The sequence below is a fragment of the Uloborus diversus genome, unplaced genomic scaffold (assembly GCF_026930045.1).
Source record: "Uloborus diversus isolate 005 unplaced genomic scaffold, Udiv.v.3.1 scaffold_939, whole genome shotgun sequence".
Lineage (NCBI taxonomy): Eukaryota > Metazoa > Arthropoda > Arachnida > Araneae > Uloboridae > Uloborus > Uloborus diversus.
Genome location: NW_026559164.1, coordinates 54,016 through 76,878, shown reverse-complemented (window position 1 = coordinate 76,878; position 22,863 = coordinate 54,016). Strand labels below are relative to the sequence as shown.

Genomic DNA, 22,863 nt, shown 5'->3' with positions numbered 1-22,863 from the left:
GGATAATTTTACTCAGATCTTTTGCTAACAAGTTAAATAAACAAGCAGAATATTCATACCTTATTATATTTACACATTAATCACTAAATAAAGGCTGCAGTTGAGGGCATTTACTCACCAATGAATTTCCAAAACTAATGTCTCCACACCATCCATTTGTAGCATAACAAAATTTTACAATTGGTATTTCAGCAGGTATCAAAAATATGTCCTTGTAAATATCATTTTTTCGCAAATGCTTCATGACGTTTCTTAAAATCGAAATTTGCTGAGGCTTCTGAAACAAAAAAAAAAAAAAAAACACGTTTTAACCATGCAGTGCAAAAACGAATAATAAATAAAATAAAGCCTTTGAATCCTAAACAGCAGGAAAAATATTTAAAACTCTTATAGTTAGGCTTGCTAGATTTCCGAAATGTTCAACCTGGACACCAGAGTTAATCGTCCCCGCCCCCCAGCGTGGGGGGTATTCAAGGGTACAAACCCTTGGCTGTTTTTTCAAGTTTTAGAGAGTGGTTTATTTTCAATGCTATGAATACAGGGTTACTAATTACTGTAAAAGTACTTATTTTGGTGAACCAAAATTTTTGCAGAAATGAAGATATTGTTGTGATTTTGTGAGCTGAAACTTTCGTGGTTTTTCTAGGTACAGAACCAAACCTTGATTATATATAAAGTTGAAATTTTTATGAGGCTTAAATTCTCGTGATTACGACAGGCTCATGAAAATTAATGACTTGCAAAAGTAAGTGCTTTATAGTATGCACCTAAACTATGGGTAATATAAATGATAGAAGCCTATAAATGTAAACATTTTATTTCTTACATGTTAATATTTACAAGTTACTTAAGTAAAGAAACACTTTGAATGAGGAATAAAATTTTGAAATATATTTAATGTACATTACATTGGCATTGCATTACAGGGGCTAGGACTTTTTCTTGAGAAAGATCTGCTGTTAGTTTTACATGTCGATGTTACAAATGATGAAGTAATTATCCAAAACAATCCTTCACAGTTAATTATTTTTAGACTTTTTTGAGTATCTATAATGACATTTTTGGTCATCTATAACCAAATTTACTTCAAGTCCCTTTTATCAGGACATGAAATAAGTTTGGTCAAAACTGGCCAGGACACCAGGATTTTGTCTCAAAACTGGAACTGATCTGGTCAAACTGGGACATCTGGCAAGCATACTTATAGTGCATGCAAAATAGTTAATAGGAATACATAAAAAGTAGTCGAAAACTTTGTACTGCATAGTGAATAAAATATAACAACGTATATAAAGTACAAATTCAAAATGAAAAAAGGTTAAAAAACCAGCAAACAGCTGTTTCGGCACTCTAAAATACAAGTGCCATCATCAGTGCAATTAAAAAACGAAGACAGGTTCAACCCGACTAAAACACAGTCGAGGTGAACATTGGAATGAGAGACGAGTTGTAAAAGATATGAGAGCAGTACCGGAAACGATGACGTCAAGGTTACGTCAGAACTACAGAGGACAGTTGCACTCAGGAGAAAACGTCACGGACAAAAAATAAATCAAATAACAGACTTCCAAACATTAGGAAAAGGGGGAGTGCTAGACAAATCATTGACGATTAAATTAGCATTTTTCCATATGTAATATGACTCCCAAAAATCTAAATCATGAATGGACGAACACTCGTGAATAACTTTGGAGGAAGAAAAAATAAAATTATGGCCACAAGACCAACAATGTTGAGCAATAGAGGAGCGTTTGAGATCCTGTTTTTTGACGTAATTTTCGTGTTCTTTTATCCGGAATTTGAGGGATCGTCGAGTCTGCCCAATGTAGGCCAATTTGCACTGGCAGGAAACACTATAAATGCCCCATTTGTCAAGGTTCTGAACAGGGTGTTTAAGCTGTGAAAATTTTAATTTATTAACAGGAGAAAAAGTGACGGAAAAATGAAACTTTAAGATTTTGGCAATTTGTAGACTGATTTTAGGAAAAAAGGGTAAGACAACGGAACTCGAATAGTTCACAGGAGCAAGTGTTTGATTTTTGTTAGCTGAGCTACATAGCTTCTTATAAATGGTATCAATAATATCTGATGTGAATCCCCGATCAACCACAATACCTCGTAGGTAATTCAGTTCTGATGAATGTTCCGATGACGTCAAGGTTACGTCAAGGTTCTGACGTAACCTTGACGTCATCGTTTCCGGTACTGCTCTCATATCTTTTACAACTCGTCTCTCATTCCAATGTTCGCCTCGACTGTGTTTTAGTCGGGTTGAACCTGTCTTCGTTTTTTAATTGCACTGATGATAGCACTTGTATTTTAGAGTGCCGAAACAGCTGTTTGCTGGTTTTTTTTAACCTTTTTTCATTTTGAATTTGTACTTTATATACATTGTCATATTTTATTCACTAGTTAATAGGAAGTTTACATATCTTGAATTTTAATATGAAGTTGGCTTCAACTGTAAGGTAATTTTAAGGTTTCATGCTAACAGGTATTAGGAAAAATGATGCAAAACATAAACACTGATTACCTCTTTCGCCTCATTACCAGGTAAAGTTAAATTTATATCAAGGTCACTTTTATTAAACCCAAATCCACTAACTGAAGATCCAAACAAAGCTAATTTTGCTCCTGAAAATGCATATTTATAACAATTAAAAATCAACCAGTTACAAATAAAGCATGTGAAAAAAAAAGAAAGAAATCAAAAGGTCACATTTTCTACATAAATATATGACATAATTTAAAACTTTTCAGAATATTTCACTCTGAAACATTTGAAGAATTTATAATTGACTAAATTTACTTAGAACCTGCAATGCATAAATTCAATGGCTGATAGTGTTCATTTCATTCTGCTTGTGTCACGTGCAAATTTAAGGAACACTTTTAACAGGGCATTTACCAATTAGAAATTTTAAACCTATCACCAACCCGCTTTAACATCTATATTGACGACGTTTTACGCACTTGGAAAGCATTTGTCAAGACTGGTATTCCACTCAACATGACAACTATAATTAATACATTACTGTTTGCTGACAATTTGTTCATTATGCAACCAAATGAAGATGACCTACAACGATCCCTTTGCACACTACAAAAAGACTACAATATGAAGATCTCTATACAGAAAACTAAATCAATGGCATTTTGGGGAAAGGAGCCGTTAAGAACTAAAATTGTTCTCAACAACCAAATTATTGAACAAGTTAATAATTTCAATTACTTTGGCTGCAACATTTCAAATATTTCATACCAGCACGATTCTGATATCCAGAACAAGTGTACAAGTTCCAACATATTTGTGGTGCCCTGATGAGAACCTTAAAAGGAAACACAAGAAGAGAAACTCAGATGAAGTTCTATACTATAGGGTTATTCTAACTATAGGGTTATGGCAGTGCCAACACTGCTCTATGGCCATGGCTCATAGACCATGAACTCCCAGACAACAAACAGAATTCAGATGGCGGAGATGCGATTTCTCCGAGCGGTCAAACATTGCACCATCCTAGACAAAATAAGAAGCTAAGACATACGAAAAGAATTACAGATCTACAGCCTTAATGGAAAAATTACTGATTATCATATCAAATTGAGAGACCACGTACGAAGAATGCCACGTGGAAGACTACCAAGGGCCGTCTAATACTATCAACCCAAAAGCAAATGAGACCGCGGTCGATCTATAAAGCGGTGGACAGACCAGGAAGCCGGAACAGGCTGAAAGTCTAAGCCATGAAGAAGATGATGATGATGAAATTTTAAACCACTATCTAGAATGCAACTGAGCATATAGGACAGCTCATTAAAAAGGAGGGGGATTGTTATAATGGTCTAGCAAATACATAATAAGTAAATAAATATTTTTGTACAAACACTTTTCCATATCTGTCAAAAAGACAAGGGGATGTCAGCAATTATTATTTCTTGAAATAAGAAATCTTGATTACTAGTGATTCCCGAAAAATTGCAATTACTGTAGTGAAACAAGAATTCAAGCTTGAGGCCAATTCATGGAAGTATTCTTCATTTTAGAGGAAGGAGAAGATTCAATTACAATAACTACATTCATTTGATTAGATATTGGCATGATTTTTTTTTCTTGAAGTAGCATGACAAACAATGTATCTTCCATGAGAAGGAAATAACTTCAAAAAGAAATTTTGTGAAAATTATGCACCAGAGTAAAGAGACCTACAACACATATTATCTTCATCTCCATCACAGAATTCCAAAAGCGATGCACCAAAATCTCTGGAATATTGTACGGGTCTATGAAAGTGCAGAAAATAAAAATATAGCAAAATGAAAAATGTTGATTTTGGGTATTTCGTCTCCTCAGTGATATTATTCATCTTTTCAAATGCATAAAATACAAAGTCCATAGAGTACAGCAATGGAGATCTATATATGGTCAAGGAACTTTTGAAGCATTTGAGAAAACAACCAAGAGGAAATTGGGCATTTGCAGTTGTCAACATTTTCTGCACTCAGGGTTCATACACTTGTGGTTAAAAAAAATTCACTGACTTTTCCAGGTTACTCACTTCGTTCAAAATTAAGTTTAAATAACAATATTTTTGAAATAATTAAAATTGTTCAAAGTAGCAATGCAGAAGAACTGAAACTTTTACCTTCAGATTAAAAAAAAATCTTGGAATAATTTTCTTTTTTTTTTCTCTCTCTCTCACTCAAAATTATTTATCTATTCATTTATTTATTTTTTACATTTTGTTCAAAATTGTTTTCATTTGTTTACTACTTGTTGAAAACTAAGTACTACTTTCAACTTATTTTAGCGTTTCTTCTATGCCGTGTCAAGCATAATGTTAGCCTTTTGCTGTAATTGAGCAACAATCTTTTAGCATACGCTTTTGGTTTACAATACTTCTTTTTATTTTCTTATTAGTATATAACACAAAACATACTGAACCACAACATCCATCGATCATAGATCAGTACCAATAATCATCAGTTTTTATTTTCTTTCATATATTAAAGAATGCTCAGATTAAAATTAAAATTTTCCTTTTCTAGAAAATAATTTTTCAAAACTAATAATTTCTTGCACATTTCATGTTACTTTCAATAGATTAATTACATTGAGAAAAACATCCGATAATGTTTTTAGAAATTTACGTTACTTTCATCTTGCTAACAACCAAATATGGTGATTATGGCTACATTCGGAAACAGGCACCGGTCACACCGGTGCCACCGCTAGCAGTCAAAATGGTTGAGTCCCTAATTGAAAATGTATTGGGACTCTATCATGTTCCAATGCTTGAGGTGGCATCGGTGCGACTGGTGCCTACTTCCGAATGTAGCCTGAGTGAAGAATGTTAAGATGTTAGAGTTTTGGTATGTTGCATAAATGTAGTTATAAATATTTATTAATCCTAACATTTCTCATTTCCTTCATTTCTCAAGAAAATTATTTTAAATAAAAATAATAATAATAATAATAACAATAATAACAACTTGCAGAATATTTTGCATCATTTTCATTAGTTTGCAGTAAAAGAAAACATCCGATTCTGATTTGTTTTTGAAGGTGTATTTCATGTATTAAAGCATCATGTCTATTTCCATCTTGTGATTGACCAAAGATGGCGACTACGTTCGATGTTTAGCTGAAAAGACTTTCCGATCAATAAGGGATTTTCCCCGATCGACCCTCCCATCCTCAGGCTTGTGCTTCTGAAGCAGTAAATTGTCTTCTCCCCTGTTGAGTTTGTGCATAATTCCTGTTCACCCCGAAGATTTCCTTTTCTTGGGAACTATTGAAGGCCGAAAATGGCGACTGAGGAAGTTTTCTTGGGTTGCCACTTTTTAATTGCCAGTGTCATTTTGCCCCAAAATTTTTACAATTTTTTTCAGGAAACATTGATAAAAACAAAGATTAGATCTCATGTTACAAAATTACCTGGGGAAAAATTGGAAAAAAATTTTTTGGGGGCAAAATTGGAAAATTCCTTGACATTTTTAACTATGTCATTTTCCCTCACAATTTCAGGTTTTCTCGGAGCGTACGAACCCTGTCCCTATCGATGTCGATTATGTGCAATTTAGTATATGACAGTACTGAGAAGCATATTGTACTTTGAGCTATCCTACTGCAATGAAAGATCACACTATCTCACAATACTATCGATTTTTTTTCTGAAGTTAACTATACGCCTTTGTTAAGGAGCTCCCTTTTACAAATCCTCAAAGTTTGGAAGCCTAGTCAATGACACCGCCTTGCATTACTAGACAACACTATCATGGAAGGCTTAGATGGATTTCAAATAGTGTTAACTCATAAATGAACCCGAATGCTACAAGGATAATCAAAATAATTAACAAAGTAAATGAAAAACACACACACACACAAAATAACAAACACACCTTTAAATCTCTGTTGAATGTACCTTTCCAAATCTTCAACAAAAGCTTTACGTCCCTTAATTGCAGATTCACTAAGTACATATTCATCTAAAAAAATATAAAAAAACAATAACCATTATTCAAGAGTTAGAAAAGCTATCATAAAATATACATGTATTCCTTAGAGCAGTGATGCCCAATCTACAGTCAGCGGGGCATATCCAGCTCGCAAGACTGATCCGTGTGGTCCATTGTTTTGTCCAATGTTACAAATTTAAAAGGATGATTACTGACTATTTCACGAATTTGGAGCCAAATATTCAGGAATTGGTCTCTGAAGACATCCATTTAATAAATAAGCATCAAGGTAACAAGAATGGTTTTAATATGAGCCGTGTGTGTGGTCTTTGGGCAGAAAAAGGTTGGGCACCACTGCCCTAGAGTTAAAACAAACTGTAAGAGAATGCCGAAAATAAAAGTCATACTTAATTACGTCAATTGTTCATTTGCTGAAATAATTTCAGAAATATTACTTTAATTTGTGACAGTATAAATAACTTTCAGAAAATAATTTCAGTTTACAATAAAGAACCTAGGATAGTAATAAAAATGAACAATACATAACAGACCCTTATGTAATGTAAAAAAAGAAAAGATTTTCTACTGTGGATTCTACTGTTATTTTTGATGACAGTTACTTGATAGCAAAAGCAAACCTACTAATTTTATTTAAAATCTGACGGTTGTAAGGCTTGCTTTTTAGAATACAAATATAATAGTAACTGAATGATGCTATTTTATGTCTAGATAGCAAGGACTCTTAATTATGTTACAAATTTATTTGCAAATAAGTTTTCTGCACATTACTTGGAAAACATTCAATTTATAAATAAAGAAACCAATTTCGCGGAAATTCACTTATTGTGGTGGTAGAGTCTGGAGTGGATTAACTGCGATAAACCAGGGTTGACTATAATATGCTCCTGAAGCTCCAATTAGAGTTTTAGAAAAAAATATAAATGAAATAAAAGATTAAAAATAATTGCTTTGAAACTTTCTTACTATATACATCATGAAGAACTTTATCAGCTGTTTTCAGTAATAAAGAATCATCTGGAAGTTCAGGTAAAGGAGCAGAGACAGGAACGTATTCTTTTTTCGAACAAGCCTGGAATAAAAGTTTAACCCATTTCTAAATTTCAGATAGAAAAATGTAAACAGAGTGAGAAAATAAAATAAATTTTTTTACCATGCCTCAATTGAAACACTTTAGAAAACTTTAAACACAGAGAAAGTTTTACTTTATAGGTGAAAAATATTAAGTAGAGTCAATTTTTAAATTAATTGCAAATACCAAGTTTCAGAACAAAAATTATACTTGTCTGAGGAAATAAGTCTTGATTTGCATTAGGAACAGTTTTAAAATTGAGATGCAGAATCCATGAGGCTTCCCAGTTGAAAATTAAAAGTACACACAAAAATAAGTACGTATAGTAATGAATAAATTATGTATATTTCATAAGCTTTTGCGTTCATATTACTCAACTTTAATAAATGAGAATCATCACCATAATGACTAGAAATATATTTACTCTGTTTTTCAGGCAATAATTACTTTTTTCTTTGGTGCCACAAAAACAAGAAATGTGATTTCAGAAATGAATCTATCATCAAGTGATTCCAAATTGCATTTTTAAATAATAATAATTACAGGGTTCATACACTTTTGGTTAAAAAAAGTTCAATGACTTTTCCAGGTTTTCCAGGTTGTTTTTTAGAAAATTCCAGGTTACTCGCTTCATTCAAAATTTAAGTTTAAATAGTAATATTTTCAAAATAATTAAAATTGTTTAAAGTAGCAATGCAGAAGAACTAAAACTTCTCCCCTTAGATAAAAAAAAAAAAAAAAAACTTGGAATTTTTTTTCCCTTTGTTTTTTTGTCTGTCAAAATTTTAAGTTTTTTTTAAACATTTTGTTCAAAATTGTTTTAATTTGTTTACTATTTGTTGAAAACAGAGTACTTTCAACTTAAAGTCAGACCAAACAACGTAAGTAGAAGCACAAATTTGTAAATTACAGCAGACACGTGTTTCGGCGTTGCAGGGAACGCCTTTTTCAATGCAAAAAATAATGAGCTTATGGATGAAAAGACATCCGACAAAAGCCAAGAGCAGACAAGCATGCAGCTTAAAAGATAAAAACAGCGGATTAGCCAAACACCAATGACAAAGTTATAAACCGATCAGGAACCAATAGGAATGCAAGCAAAGGCCAAGGAGCTTTCTCTTAGGTACGAACCCAGAAAGAAAGAATTCAATTGGACAAGGATTAAGCCGAAGCTTAAACAAAAAGAAAAGAAATTGTCAGTAACCGTGAACCGCAAGAAAGGAAAAGCAGAATGGAAAACCATGAAATAAAATAAACAGAAACAAAAAATATTCAAAAAAAGGAAAAATAAAGATAAATAGAAGAAAATTGGGGGGGGGGGGGTGTCAATCAAGACAAAAAGGTAAAAATAAACAAAGGAAGATAGATAAAAATGAGTGGGAAAAAAGGGGGGGGGGAATGGGGAAAGGAATGTATTAAAGATATGGGAGCCAAATGTTAGAAAAATATGGAACTGCACTAAGATCGTTAACTAAGTTAGAACTGTTCCTCAAAATATGAAAGGATTCCCAAAAGTCAAGATCTGATGAATTGGGGCATTTTTGGATAATCTGATAAGAGTTAAAATCAAAAGAGTGATTCGAATCCCAACAATGTTGAGCAATACTAGACTTATTTAATTGTTGTTTTTTCACATAATTTTGATGCTCTTTCAAGCGAATTTTTAAAGCACGCCGAGTCTGTCCAATATAGGCAAGTTTACAACTACAATTAATTCTATAAATTCCACAACAATTAAGAGGGTGAATAGGATCTTTAAGAGAAGAGAATGAAAGTTTATTAATAGGAGAGAACACCACCTGGAATTGGAAACGTTTTAGAATCTTAGCAACCTGATAGCTTACAGATGGAAAGAATGGCAAAACAACCAAATTCTTTCTGATGAAGGTTCAGTTAAGAACATTAGTTTGGGATTTATTTGAAAGTTTTTCATAAATGGAATCAATCAAAGTTGGCGGATAGTCTCTATCAATTGCCACAGCTTTAAGATAATTAAGTTCCACTTTAAGAAGTTCCGACGAAGAACAAATATTAATTGCGCGATAAACAAAAGAATTGAAAGCAGAATATTTTTGATTTGGAGGATGAGACGATAGTCTATGAGGAGGTAAAGAGACAGCAAAAGGTTTGCGATAAACAGTAGTTTCAAAACCAATTTCAGTACGAGAAACAAGTACATCAAGAAATGAAATGCAATTATTCCGTTCTTTCTCACAAGAAAACTGAATATGAGGATCAATGGAGTTTAAAATAGATAAAACCTCATCACTCTCAAACTGATTCTGGTTCATTAGAACAAAACAATCATCAACATACCGAACATAAAATTGGAACTGCAGTTTTTGGAACAGCTTAACCTCAAAATAAAGCATGTAAATATCACTAAGAATGGGGCTAAGTGGGTTACCCATAGCCACACCATCTAACATAATATAAAAATTCCCATTAAAAACAAAAGAACATTGCTTAAGACAAGTACGGGTAAGGAAAATTAAATCCTCAATTTCCGTATTGGTGAAATGAAATTCAGAAAGTCTTCTACGAAGGCATAACAATGAACCCTCGACGGGAACGTTCGTAAATAAAGAGTTAACATCAAAAGAAGCCATAAAAGCATTATTTGGAACGAAACTATGAATTTTTTTAACAAACTCAACAGAATTTTTAATAGTAAATAAATTGTGACTCCTAAGGGGAGAAAACACAGAGACTAAATATTTTGCAAGTTTGTACGAAGCCGTACCAATATTGGAAACAATCGGCCTGAAAGGAATACCAGCTTTATGCACCTTAGGTAAAGCATAAAATCTAGCACAATTAGCAATAGATGGAACAACAGAGCGTTTAACATTTGAAGGAATAGACTTAAGACTTGACAGCAGATGCAATAGTTTTTAACTCTTTATCACTAGGATCTTTAGAAATTTCAGCATATGGCCCAGAAGAAATCAAATCATTAGTTTTATCAACATAAGATGATTTGTCAAGAACAACAATTTGGCCACCCTTGTCAGCTTTGGTAACAACCAGATCAGAATTCGAAACTAAGTCTTTAACAGAACGGCTAACAGTATTAGCAAATACAGGTTTAGAAATTTTCGAGTTAGAGTCAATATTAGAAGCTATAAGATGCCGAATCGAATCTTTTTGAGAGGAAGTTAAGGCACTAAATTTAAAAGCTTTCTCAACAGGAGCAATAAGCTTTGAAAAAGAAGGATTAACACTCACAGCAAAATTATCATTACATTTTAGAGCCTCAATTTGAGAATTACTTAATGGAACGCTAGAAAGATTAACAACAACATTCTTATTAACAACAGGTAAATTATCAAGAGGAACGACATGAGAAGATTTACAAAGCATAGCTAATTTCTTTTTCAAAACAATTTGATGTTTATCAGAGGAACGAAGGGTTCTAGACCAAGAATTTCTGTCAATAATGTTAAAGTTGGGAATGGAATTAGAAACCGAAAGATGTAAATCATAAAGTTCACGTTCAATAAACGATAAATGTTTCCTAGTTTCCTGGATCGAAGCTCTGAGTAAAGCCAATTTCGACCGAAAGATTACTTTGTCAATTTTTACAGAACGTGGTAAATTACATTTCAAAGAAATAAACTTCGGAATAATTTTCTTGCGCCTACACTCTTGAAGAAATTTTAAATGGTTCAAAAAACGAAATTTCTTAATCCGAAGATTGGCAAACCTATTGATTTGAGACATAATCAAAAGCAAAACCAAAACAAATGAAAATAAACAAAATCAAACAATAACAGAATGAATAAGAAACAAGAAGTAAAAAGTCACGATCAAAATACAACAATAGACAAAAATTCCGAAAACAAAAACAAAAACACAAATTGCATAAAAGGCGGAAAATGTAAACGTAAGGCCCGTTTAAGCCACAAATAAGATAAATAAATACCTTTGTGCTGAATAGTAAAGTCAGACCAAACAACGTAAGTAGAAGCACAAATTTGTAAATTACAGCAGACACGTGTTTCGGCGTTGCAGGGAACGCCTTTTTCAATGCAAAAAATAATGAGCTTATGGATGAAAAGACATCCGACAAAAGCCAAGAGCAGACAAGCATGCAGCTTAAAAGATAAAAACAGCGGATTAGCCAAACACCAATGACAAAGTTATAAACCGATCAGGAACCAATAGGAATGCAAGCAAAGGCCAAGGAGCTTTCTCTTAGGTACGAACCCAGAAAGAAAGAATTCAATTGGACAAGGATTAAGCCGAAGCTTAAACAAAAAGAAAAGAAATTGTCAGTAACCGTGAACCGCAAGAAAGGAAAAGCAGAATGGAAAACCATGAAATAAAATAAACAGAAACAAAAAATATTCGAAAAAAGGAAAAATAAAGATAAATAGAAGAAAATTGGGGGGGTGGGGTCAATCAAGACAAAAAGGTAAAAATAAATAAAGGAAGATAGATAAAAATGAGTGTGAAAAAAGGGGGGGGGGAATGGGGAAAGGACAGTATTAAAGATATGGGAGCCAAATGTTAGAAAAATATGGAACTGCACTAAGATCGTTAACTAAGTTAGAACTGTTCCTCAAAATATGAAAGAATTCCCAAAAGTCAAGATCTGATGAATTGGGGCATTTTTGGATAATCTGATAAGAGTTAAAATCAAAAGAGTGATTCGAATCCCAACAATGTTGAGCAATACTAGACTTATTTAATTGTTGTTTTTTCACATAATTTTGATGCTCTTTCAAGCGAATTTTTAAAGCACGCCGAGTCTGTCCAATATAGGCAAGTTTACAACTACAATTAATTCTATAAATTCCACAACAATTAAGAGGGTGAATAGGATCTTTAAGAGAAGAGAATGAAAGTTTATTAATAGGAGAGAACACCACCTGGAATTGGAAACGTTTTAGAATCTTAGCAACCTGATAGCTTACAGATGGAAAGAATGGCAAAACAACCAAATTCTTTCTGATGAAGGTTCAGTTAAGAACATTAGTTTGGGATTTATTTGAAAGTTTTTCATAAATGGAATCAATCAAAGTTGGCGGATAGTCTCTATCAATTGCCACAGCTTTAAGATAATTAAGTTCCACTTTAAGAAGTTCCGACGAAGAACAAATATTAATTGCGCGATAAACAAAAGAATTGAAAGCAGAATATTTTTGATTTGGAGGATGAGACGATAGTCTATGAGGAGGTAAAGAGACAGCAAAAGGTTTGCGATAAACAGTAGTTTCAAAACCAATTTCAGTACGAGAAACAAGTACATCAAGAAATGAAATGCAATTATTCCGTTCTTTCTCACAAGAAAACTGAATATGAGGATCAATGGAGTTTAAAATAGATAAAATCTCATCACTCTCAAACTGATTCTGGTTCATTAGAACAAAACAATCATCAACATACCGAACATAAAATTGGAACTGCAGTTTTTGGAACAGCTTAACCTCAAAATAATGCATGTAAATATCACTAAGAATGGGGCTAAGTGGGTTACCCATAGCCAGACCATCTAACATAATATAAAAATTCCCATTAAAAACAAAAGAACATTGCTTAAGACAAGTACGGGTAAGGAAAATTAAATCCTCAATTTCCGTATTGGTGAAATGAAATTCAGAAAGTCTTCTACGAAGGCATAACAATGAACCCTCGACGGGAACGTTCGTAAATAAAGAGTTAACATCAAAAGAAGCCATAAAAGCATTATTTGGAACGAAACTATGAATTTTTTTAACAAACTCAACAGAATTTTTAATAGTAAATAAATTGTGACTCCTAAGGGGAGAAAACACAGAGACTAAATATTTTGCAAGTTTGTACGAAGCCGTACCAATATTGGAAACAATCGGCCTGAAAGGAATACCAGCTTTATGCACCTTAGGTAAAGCATAAAATCTAGCACAATTAGCAATAGATGGAACAACAGAGCGTTTAACATTTGAAGGAATAGACTTAACAGACTTGACAGCAGATGCAATAGTTTTTAACTCTTTATCACTAGGATCTTTAGAAATTTTAGCATATGGCCCAGAAGAAATCAAATCATTAGTTTTATCAACATAAGATGATTTGTCAAGAACAACAATCTGGCCACCCTTGTCAGCTTTGGTAACAACCAGATCAGAATTCGAAACTAAGTCTTTAACAGAACGGCTAACAGTATTAGCAAATACAGGTTTAGAAATTTTCGAGTTAGAGTCAATATTAGAAGCTATAAGATGCCGAATCGAATCTTTTTGAGAGGAAGTTAAGGCACTAAATTTAAAAGCTTTCTCAACAGGAGCAATAAGCTTTGAAAAAGAAGGATTAACACTCACAGCAAAATTATCATTACATTTTGGAGCCTCAATTTGAGAATTACTTAATGGAACGCTAGAAAGATTAACAACAACATTCTTATTAACAACAGGTAAATTATCAAGAGGAACGACATGAGAAGATTTACAAAGCATAGCTAATTTCTTTTTCAAAACAATTTGATGTTTATCAGAGGAACGAAGGGTTCATAAGCTCATTATTTTTTGCATTGAAAAAGGCGTTCCCTGCAACGCCGAAACACGTGTCAGCTGTAATTTACAAATTTGTGCTTCTACTTACGTTGTTTGGTCTGACTTTACTATTCAGCACAAAGGTATTTATTTATCTTACTTTCAACTTATTTTAGCGTTTCTTTGATGTCACGCAGTCCTGCAGCAACCTTTTAGCATCCACTTTTGGTTTACAATACTTCTTTTTATTTTCTTATTAGTAGGTTACACAAAACATATTGAGCAAAATGCAAAGCTAAATTACAGTATAAATATGATTAACTTGTTGCATCAATCGGTATACCATATAATGCATAGTAACAAAAATCAACATCCGCCGATCTTTAGGGTAATGCCAATAATCTTTTTTTTTTCACATATTAAAGGACGCTTACATTAAAATTTCAAATTTTCTTTTCCAGAAAGTAATGGTCAATTTTCAAAAATTCATAACTTTTTGCACATTTAATGTTATTTTCAATAGTACACATTGATATAAACATCCAATTCTGTTTCTGGAAGTTTAAGTCTACTTCCATTGTGCAAACGATCAAATATGGCGACAAAGTGAAAAGTTTAAAGTAATAAGTAGATTTTTGGATTTGTAGTATAAAAGTAGTAATAAATAATTAATAATCCTTAAAAAACTACAATAAAAGCAAAATAGTCAGTATTTAGCACATAAGAGTCTAAATCAATTAAAACAAAAAAATGTTATGAAGATTAAAGTTTGCATTTTCCCAGAAAATAATTAAATTATCCGGAAAAAAAGGCACAATTTGTGTTGTTTTCAGTAGTTTGCATTGCAATTAACATCCAGTGCTGTTTTCGGGAACTTAGGCACTTAAAAAGTCTTGTGTACTTCCATCTTGGGAATGACCAAATATGGCGGCTATGCCCAAAAATAAGAAATAACTTTTTTAATTTGTCGCATGAAGACAATTAAAAAATAATAAATCTTCATGAGACTAAAATTCATTGAAAATTTTTCATCACATTTGCGTCCGAGGCAGTGAGGATAAGATTAAGTTTTAAGAACAAAATTTTTCATTTCTCAAGAAAATTATTTTAAATAATAATAATAATAATAGAAAAAAAATTTGCAGACCATTTTCTGTTATTTTCATCAGTTTTCAATTAAAGAAAACATCCAATTCTGCTTTGTTTTAGAAACTTAGGCATTTTAGGATCATATCTACTTCTATCTTGTGAATGACCAAAGATGGCGACTACGTTTCACACGTAGCTGAAATGATTTTCCGATCAAAGAAGAAAAAAAACGATCTTCCCCGATCGACCCTCCCATCTACAGGTTGTGCTTCCGAAGCAGTAAATTGTCTTCTCAACTGTTGAGTTTGTGCAGAATTCCTGTTCACCTGATTTTTTTTCCTTGGTCACTACTGAGAGCCAAAAATGGCGGCTGCTGAAGATTATTTGGGTCGCCACTTTTTTCATTGCTTTAAAATTGTTATTTTTTTTTTTTTAATACATTGATAAAAATGAAGATTAGATCTCATAAAACAAAATTTCCTGGGAAAAAATTGGGAAAAGAAAAATTTTGGGGACACATTTGGAAAATTCCCTGACATTTTTGACTATGTCATTTTCCCAGATAATTCCAGGTTTTCCCGAAGCGTACGAGCCCTGAAACGAACAGAATGTTGTGGCAACCCATCTAAAACTTTAGGCAGTAGAAAGAAATGCGTTCCCCTCACTAACTCCGTGCAAGAAAAATCTTCGCTCTTTTGGCGCAATCGTTGTTCCAATTGTTGCAATTTTCGTTGTGAAAAAAAAACCGTTCATTTTTTGATTGCAGTTTTTAAGTGCCAGTGTCGGTTTAGATAAAAATTTACAATTTTTTTCGTTAAATCACAATAAAAACGAAGACTAGATCTCATGGTACTTAATTCCTTGGGAAAAAAATGGGAAAAAAATTTTTGGAGGACAAAATTTGAAAACTCCCTGACTTTTCCCTGACAATTCCCGGTTTTCCCGGAGCGTACGAACCCTGTAATTATTATTTTACTATATTTTTTTATGAGGTTACTTTCACAGTCATCCACAAAGCTTCAAAACATAAATAAATGGAAAAAAAATAATTGCTCTAATAACATAATTTCAAAGAACTTTTTACATATTTCAGAGACTTAACTGGTGACTTAAGATTGGTGGGGAAAGGTTAGTAGTTAACAAAATTGCTTAAAATTGTTTAGTAAAAATTGCATTGCACAAATTTTACTAAACAAATAAAAACTGCCCTTTTTATTCAAGCATTGTGTATTGCACTGTCAAATGGAAAATACACATTGTAACATGAAGTACCAACTTTTAATTTGTTCCAAAGTACAATACCCTGTTTTTTCCAATATAAATAATAATGTCAGACATTAAAAATGGTTGAAAATTTTGGTAAAATATAAAAACAGAAAAAAAATTAATTCATGGACACACTGTAGAAACATAATATACAGGGTTAACATGGCTTTATTTGTGTCCCTTTTTGCTAATTTATATCACCAGGTCAATAACTTTGAGAAGAAATGCTTTGAAAAGGAAGTTTAGTAACATTAATTTAAAAAAAAAGCTATTTTAAATAGTGTTTCAAATTAATAAATAAATAAAAATCTGGTGAGTTTCAACCAAACTAAATGCCTGTGTTTATCTTTTAACTTTGACTGGGCTAAACTGTTGGTCAGCATAAAACATCCACAGTATACATAAAATCCATTGGACACAGTTATATACATTCCTATGAATATTTTATTAGACATAGTTCTTTGAGCACAAATTATTTAAGTTTACATTACTCAGGGTGAGGAATTTAAATTGTTTTGATTTTTAAAAACAATTATCAATTGAAATAATTATTTTTGCAGATTAAAATTTTGAAAGTTTAAAAGAAAGAGATTTTATCTATTTATAAACCTGTTCGAATGAAACATGTACAGTGGAAAGTCTCATGGTAAAACTAGTTTTTACCGTTAGCTTTGTGACTTTTACTTTAGAGTCAATGAGAACAGTTATTTTGTTGTGCTCTCTGGGCTTCTGCCATTCTAATGTTTAAATTGATTTCACTGATGATGAAGTTAAAATTTAAATTTTTTTGAACAACAATAATTGAAAGATGATTTTTGTTCTAAAGTTATGCATAATCTGATTATCAATAAAATCACTGCAAGTAGTCACTCAGTATATCAATGCAAAAAAATCTATTAACTCCGACTTTTTCCCTCAAATTGCTTACTTTTATAATTTTATCAACATCTCATCTCCAATTTTCTTCTGCTCTACAAAATTCGAGATGGACAAGTTCAACAGTATTGCTTGGTGTTTTAGTATTTTTGATGCCATTAGAAAGGTATTCAAATATTGAAAAAAAAAATGAATTTAGTAATATACAATGTTACTAAGCATGACATAGGAAGATTTGGCTTTTACTTTACCCGACACGTGCCAGTTCCAAGAGCAGCACAATCTTCACATTCTGGTGGAGCATACTGTAAATTAAAACAAAAGTAAAAAATAAATAAATATTGTCATTATGGCTAAGTCTCATAATCTGTTGTATATCAGTTGTGGAGCAGAAAAAAAATTAACTTTTGTATCAAGCTTAAAGCAGAAGAAATATAATCATACATCTGCCATTAGAATAGGAAATGTCAACCTTTATCATTTTCATAGCAAAAGCTCATTTATTTTATAGTAAATGTTCTTTTAAACCCCATTTTCAGAGATCATGGTAAAGAACAGTTTTTTTTTTTGAGTTAAAGTGATTTCTTAACACTTTCATTTACAGCTTAGTGGTCCTTCACTGCTTGGCAGATGCTTTGAATTATCTTGACAGCAAACAGATTCATATTATGTTGTAACTAGAAAATCGCCCATCAAGTTATGATGAGTGAAAATTGCTTCTACATTTGAACGATGCAATTTCCTTCTTCTTCTTCTTCATCAGCACAACAGCCTGGTGCAGGCCAAGGCTTTCTCCGTCTGCTTCCTCCAGGCGGTACGACACGTTGCCAGGTTTCTCCACCTGTTCACTCCCAAAATTTTAAGGTCTTTCTCAACACTATCCAGCCACCTTGTTGCTGGTCTTCCCCTTCTCCTTGTACCCTCAATCCTTGAAAAAGTTAGCTTTTTAACCGGGTCCAGATCTGCACGCCTAAATACGTACCCCAGCCATCTGATTCTATTGGCTTTAATTACTCTTAAGATGCTGGGTTGTCGGTATTTACCGTATACTTCAAAGTTATATAAACTTCTCCAAGTGTCATTTTCTTTCACTGCTCCAAAAATTTCCCGAAGGATCTTTCTTTCAAAAATGAGATGTCTGTTTTCCTCTGTTTTATTAATTGCCCATGTCTCAATACCATATAAAATGATCTGTCTTATGAGGGTTTTGTATAGGTTTATTTTTGTATTAATGGAAAGGAGCTTAGATTTTAATTGGCTCTTTAAGCCAAAGTAGCATCTATTTGCCATTAAAATTCGATTTCCAATTTCAACTTTAAACTCATTCTTACTGGTAATAAGTGCACCCAAGTATTTAAACTGGGTGACTCCTTCAAAAGTATAGTTTCCAATATTAAGCGGCTGCACATCTTGTATTCTAGTGCTCACAACCAAAAACTTAGTTTTTTCCTCGTTTACAGTCAAGCCCAATTCCTTGGCAGCGCTCTCAAGGGCAACAAATGCCTCGATCACATCCTGTTTTCTTCGCCCAACGATGTCGATATCGTCCTCGTATGCCAATATTTCCTGCTTGGTGATATTTTGATAGTTCAAATTTTAACCCTAACTCCAGTGGATGAACCCTAAACTCCAGTAGATAGGATTCATTGTTCAACACTTTTCCGTTTCTTCATTCTCCTTAAATGATAATTTTACCACTTACCAGTAAAATAGTCAAGTTACCGGATCCAGTTCGGCCATGTCAAAATAAAGCATTTTCCTGCCATGTTAAAAATTACCAAATATCATGCTATGGCGCGAGTTTCATGGTTGGTGACATCAGTTGTTAAAATTAATCGCCATAAATGTAATTCAAATAGACAGTACAACAAAAGAAAACAAGCTATACAGTACAACAAAAGAAAACAAGCTATTCTTATTTCGCACGTGTAACTCCTTTATCGCACATTGGCTCAACAGGTGTTCTCCAGGGGCATCGACTTGCAAAAATGATTGGGAGGGGGGGGGGGGCAAGACATCACTGTGGGTTTAGGGGGTTATGTAATCCCAAGGAGGTTCCCCCCCAAATAAAGGTCAGATTTTTGTACCTTGAAAATGCTAGTTTACATATTTTCTGGTGTGTATAATTTAAACAAACAGAATGTGACATGGCGTTTTCAAAGTAAAACAATCTAAAAATTCGTACACAAATTTTCTGGTTCAACAAGATCATGTCACTTGTCTTGTCAAGAGACATTTTTTGGTCTATTTTATGGGGAGCTATGCAGTATCGCAGCTAGACATTGATATAAAGTAGGGCACTTGACTTGCATGGAAGGGCACTCCCCAAGACATCGACTTAAAAAAATATATATTCGGGGGGGGGGGGGAGGCATACTGAGGGGTCTTGAAGTGGGAAATATTTTTAATTTCAGATGAAAAATAGTGATTTTTTAAAAAAAATTCAAGCATTTTAAAAGTCATATAATCAACATTAGAGCCCTGAAAACGCATCAAGTCTGACACATATTTTTTGGCTTTGAAAAAAAGGAAAAAATAAATACAAACACGCACAGAATTTTTGTAAAAAGGTAATTTAATTTACGCATTTTTTTTAAAGACCAGTGGTTTTTTCATTAGTGATATCTGCTAACATATTCAAGTGTAAATGCAGTCTCTCAATGTCTAGGTCATTTTTGAAAAACTCAGTTGATTTTTCAAAATTTGTTTCACCTCTGTTAAATAAAAGGAAGCACTCTTGTTTAACTGCAATGACCTGTGGGAGTCCAGTTGATGTAAAACGCCCAATAATGCAAAATTGCACCATTTTACAAACCTCAATGTATCGCCTTGTAGTACTTCTTTGGGATTTTGAATGTGTGCAGTGAGCTGGCTTCGTTATTTTCATACTTCTTTGGTATACCTCAATTCCGAAGAAGCAAAGGATCATCATTTTGTGAAGGTTTTCTTTTAAACACAATTACCAAAAGTATTCAAAAATTATCACGCCTCCTATTTGATATACAAATCAAACCCTCATACATTTTTTTCCAGATCAGCAACACTTTGATGAGCATGACAGATTTGACCCGTAGGTTTGCGCACTGGAACAAATTCTAAGTGTGCTTGCAGCACTGTAACACTATCATTATTCACACTACTCGTTTTCAGTTCACCTGATTACTACCATAATAATTATTTGTTTTAATTCATTACTGAATGTATTTTACAAGGTAACTACCTTCAAACAAGGAAAATAAAAGATAAATTTATGAGTTTAGAAAGCATAATATAACTAATAATTTTCCTGGTTTATTGGGGAGGGGGGGGGGGCCTCCGCCTCCTCAAAAATATTTTTGAGGGGACTCAGGCTCCCCCAGACCCCATGGAGTCAGCGCCACTGGTTTTCTCCTTGTTTTAGAGATCTATTGGGCAGGAATTGCAAGTGAAGGTGAATGAATTTTTCTCTTATAGTCACTTGAATTATATATATTTTTCTTTTTTTCGTTCTTTCAAAATAAATTTCAAGTCAATCTTTGAAAAAACTTCAAGTTCAAGGAAGTTAACTTTGAGATATTGAGCATAATTAGCATGGAATTAAAGACAAAGGGATCGTGACTTAATAAAAACTTTGAGTTATAGTAATATTTCAGTTATCGCGAATTGACTGTATTACTGAGTGTTATATCAAGAATTTTATTCAATTTTTTAAAAATCTTTATATTTTTAATGAAACTAACATTTTTTCCTTAATCTGTGGAAAACAATAAGGGCAAAATTATCCAAGGTCACATAAGAAGTTAAAACACAACAAAAGTATGTAATTGAGGGTTCATTTCTTTATAATTTGATATTTTTTCTAAAAATTAACACTAAGTGCTAATTTAAAAATGACTAAAATCAAATTCTTAAAATTTCATGATAAATTTAGAAACAAGAGAAAAAATATTCATTAATTATTAGGATAAAATTAAGCTTATCTAAACTAGCAAACATTAAAATAAATTCAAACTGTCAAAAATATTAAAATTGCAAAAAGATTGAAATCTGAAACACAGGAACAAATGTACGCAAAGTAGGTACAGTAAAATCTTTGTTTATAAAACTATTTAAATGCAATATTATTTTTCAATCAGGTTATTGATTATGAGTAAATTTAATAAAATTTTAGCAGCAAATATATTCTTTAAAAGAGGTACTTTTAAAAAATCAAAGATATGCAAAATTTACCTGATAAATATCACATGAATCAAATGAATAAGTCCATTTCTCAGAACCTATTAAGAAAAAAATATTGTTAGCAAGTCTTGCCACAAAGTAGCCCTATATAAAAATTTAAAAGAAGTCCTCTGAGGAAATCAGTAGGCTTACCATTATATAAAAAGGCATTAATTTTTTAGAAAACAATTTTTAGATTTATTCTAATCTATGAGTTTAAAAGCAGCTAGCAAGAGTGACTAGTTGGTTTGCTAATAATATGTATAGGAAACAGGGCCGGATTTAGGGGAGGGCTGGCAGGGCTACTGCCCCGGGGCCTCCACAACAAAGGGGCCCCACAATAAAAAAAATTTACAAAATATCCTAACTTTCACGGGTTGAAAATATCGGATATATACATATATATCAAAATATTTGGAAATATATCAAAGTATCAAATATTTTCAAAAATATGATGATCTTTTCGAACCCTGATTAGGGGCTTCCTATCTTTTTTTGCCCCGGGGCCTCCACACTTCCAAATCTGCCCCTGATAGGAAACTTTATTTTTTTGAAACCAAAAATGAAAACAAAAAGAGAGAAAGTGAGAGTAAAAAGAAAAGAGAAAAAAGGTGGTCTTAAGTATACTTTGAAGTAAGAAAGAAAGAAAAAAAATCTTAATCTATGAAATAACAAAAAAGAGAGAGAGAGCCTGTTTTAAAAAGTTAAAATATTTAAACAGTAAGAGACTGAAAAGTAAAATGAACCAAATAAAAGTTGCATAAAAAAAAATCAAGTAACCTTCCCGGCATGGAATTAGGCTATGTTTCCATTATTTACGAACTTGCAACCATGACAACAAAACCAAATGAAATTTTTAGATGAGAAAAAAAAATTACAACTCAATGAAAGTTTGAATTTTTTTTTTAAATTTTGCAAAAAATAGAAAAGTTACCAGAAAGAAAAATAACGAAAGCAAGATAACTCATGTGATTTAATAGCTGGGGAAATAGAAAAATTCAAACTTACAAAAGGTAAAAATTTTTTAAGTGTGCAGTAAGTAGAATGTGCAGTATCCACTATAATATTAAAATCTGTTCGCGTCCGTCTGTCTGTCTGTCTGTCTGAAGATCGATCTTCTCGGGAACCACTGCGAACCGGGAGTCAAACGAGACACCGATCAATTCGAAATTTTCAAAAGAAAACAATAGGACCAATCTCATAATTGTACGACTTTAATTAGCGGAGATATTAATTAAAACGTTAATTAACATAACGCTATTCAGGAATTTTTATTTCTTTCCTGTTGCCATTTTGCATATGGGTGAGCAAATAAAATTCTAATAATTGTGTCAAAAGAGATTTTTTTGGCTGCTGTCCAAATCTTAAAACAACGTTTCCATCTAGAATTTCATTTTTAATTAGTTTAAAATT

At 32.6% G+C, this 22,863-nt stretch overlaps 1 protein-coding gene across 1 annotated transcript in view; it reads right to left on the bottom strand.

Annotated features, from left to right (window-relative positions):
* Positions 1-118: 118 nt before the first annotated feature.
* LOC129234033 (terminal uridylyltransferase 7-like) overlaps positions 119-22,863 on the bottom strand; it is a gene marked incomplete at its 3' end in the record, with an annotated part of 42,320 nt that continues 19,575 nt past the window's right edge. Inside the window, exons 6-11 of the mRNA XM_054867939.1 lie at positions 21,463-21,509; positions 17,505-17,558; positions 7,441-7,546; positions 6,400-6,486; positions 2,534-2,634; positions 119-277 (exon numbers count right to left, since the gene is read on the bottom strand). Coding sequence (XP_054723914.1) covers positions 119-277; positions 2,534-2,634; positions 6,400-6,486; positions 7,441-7,546; positions 17,505-17,558; positions 21,463-21,509 — 554 coding nt within the window. The remainder of the gene's footprint in view (positions 278-2,533; positions 2,635-6,399; positions 6,487-7,440; positions 7,547-17,504; positions 17,559-21,462; positions 21,510-22,863) is intronic.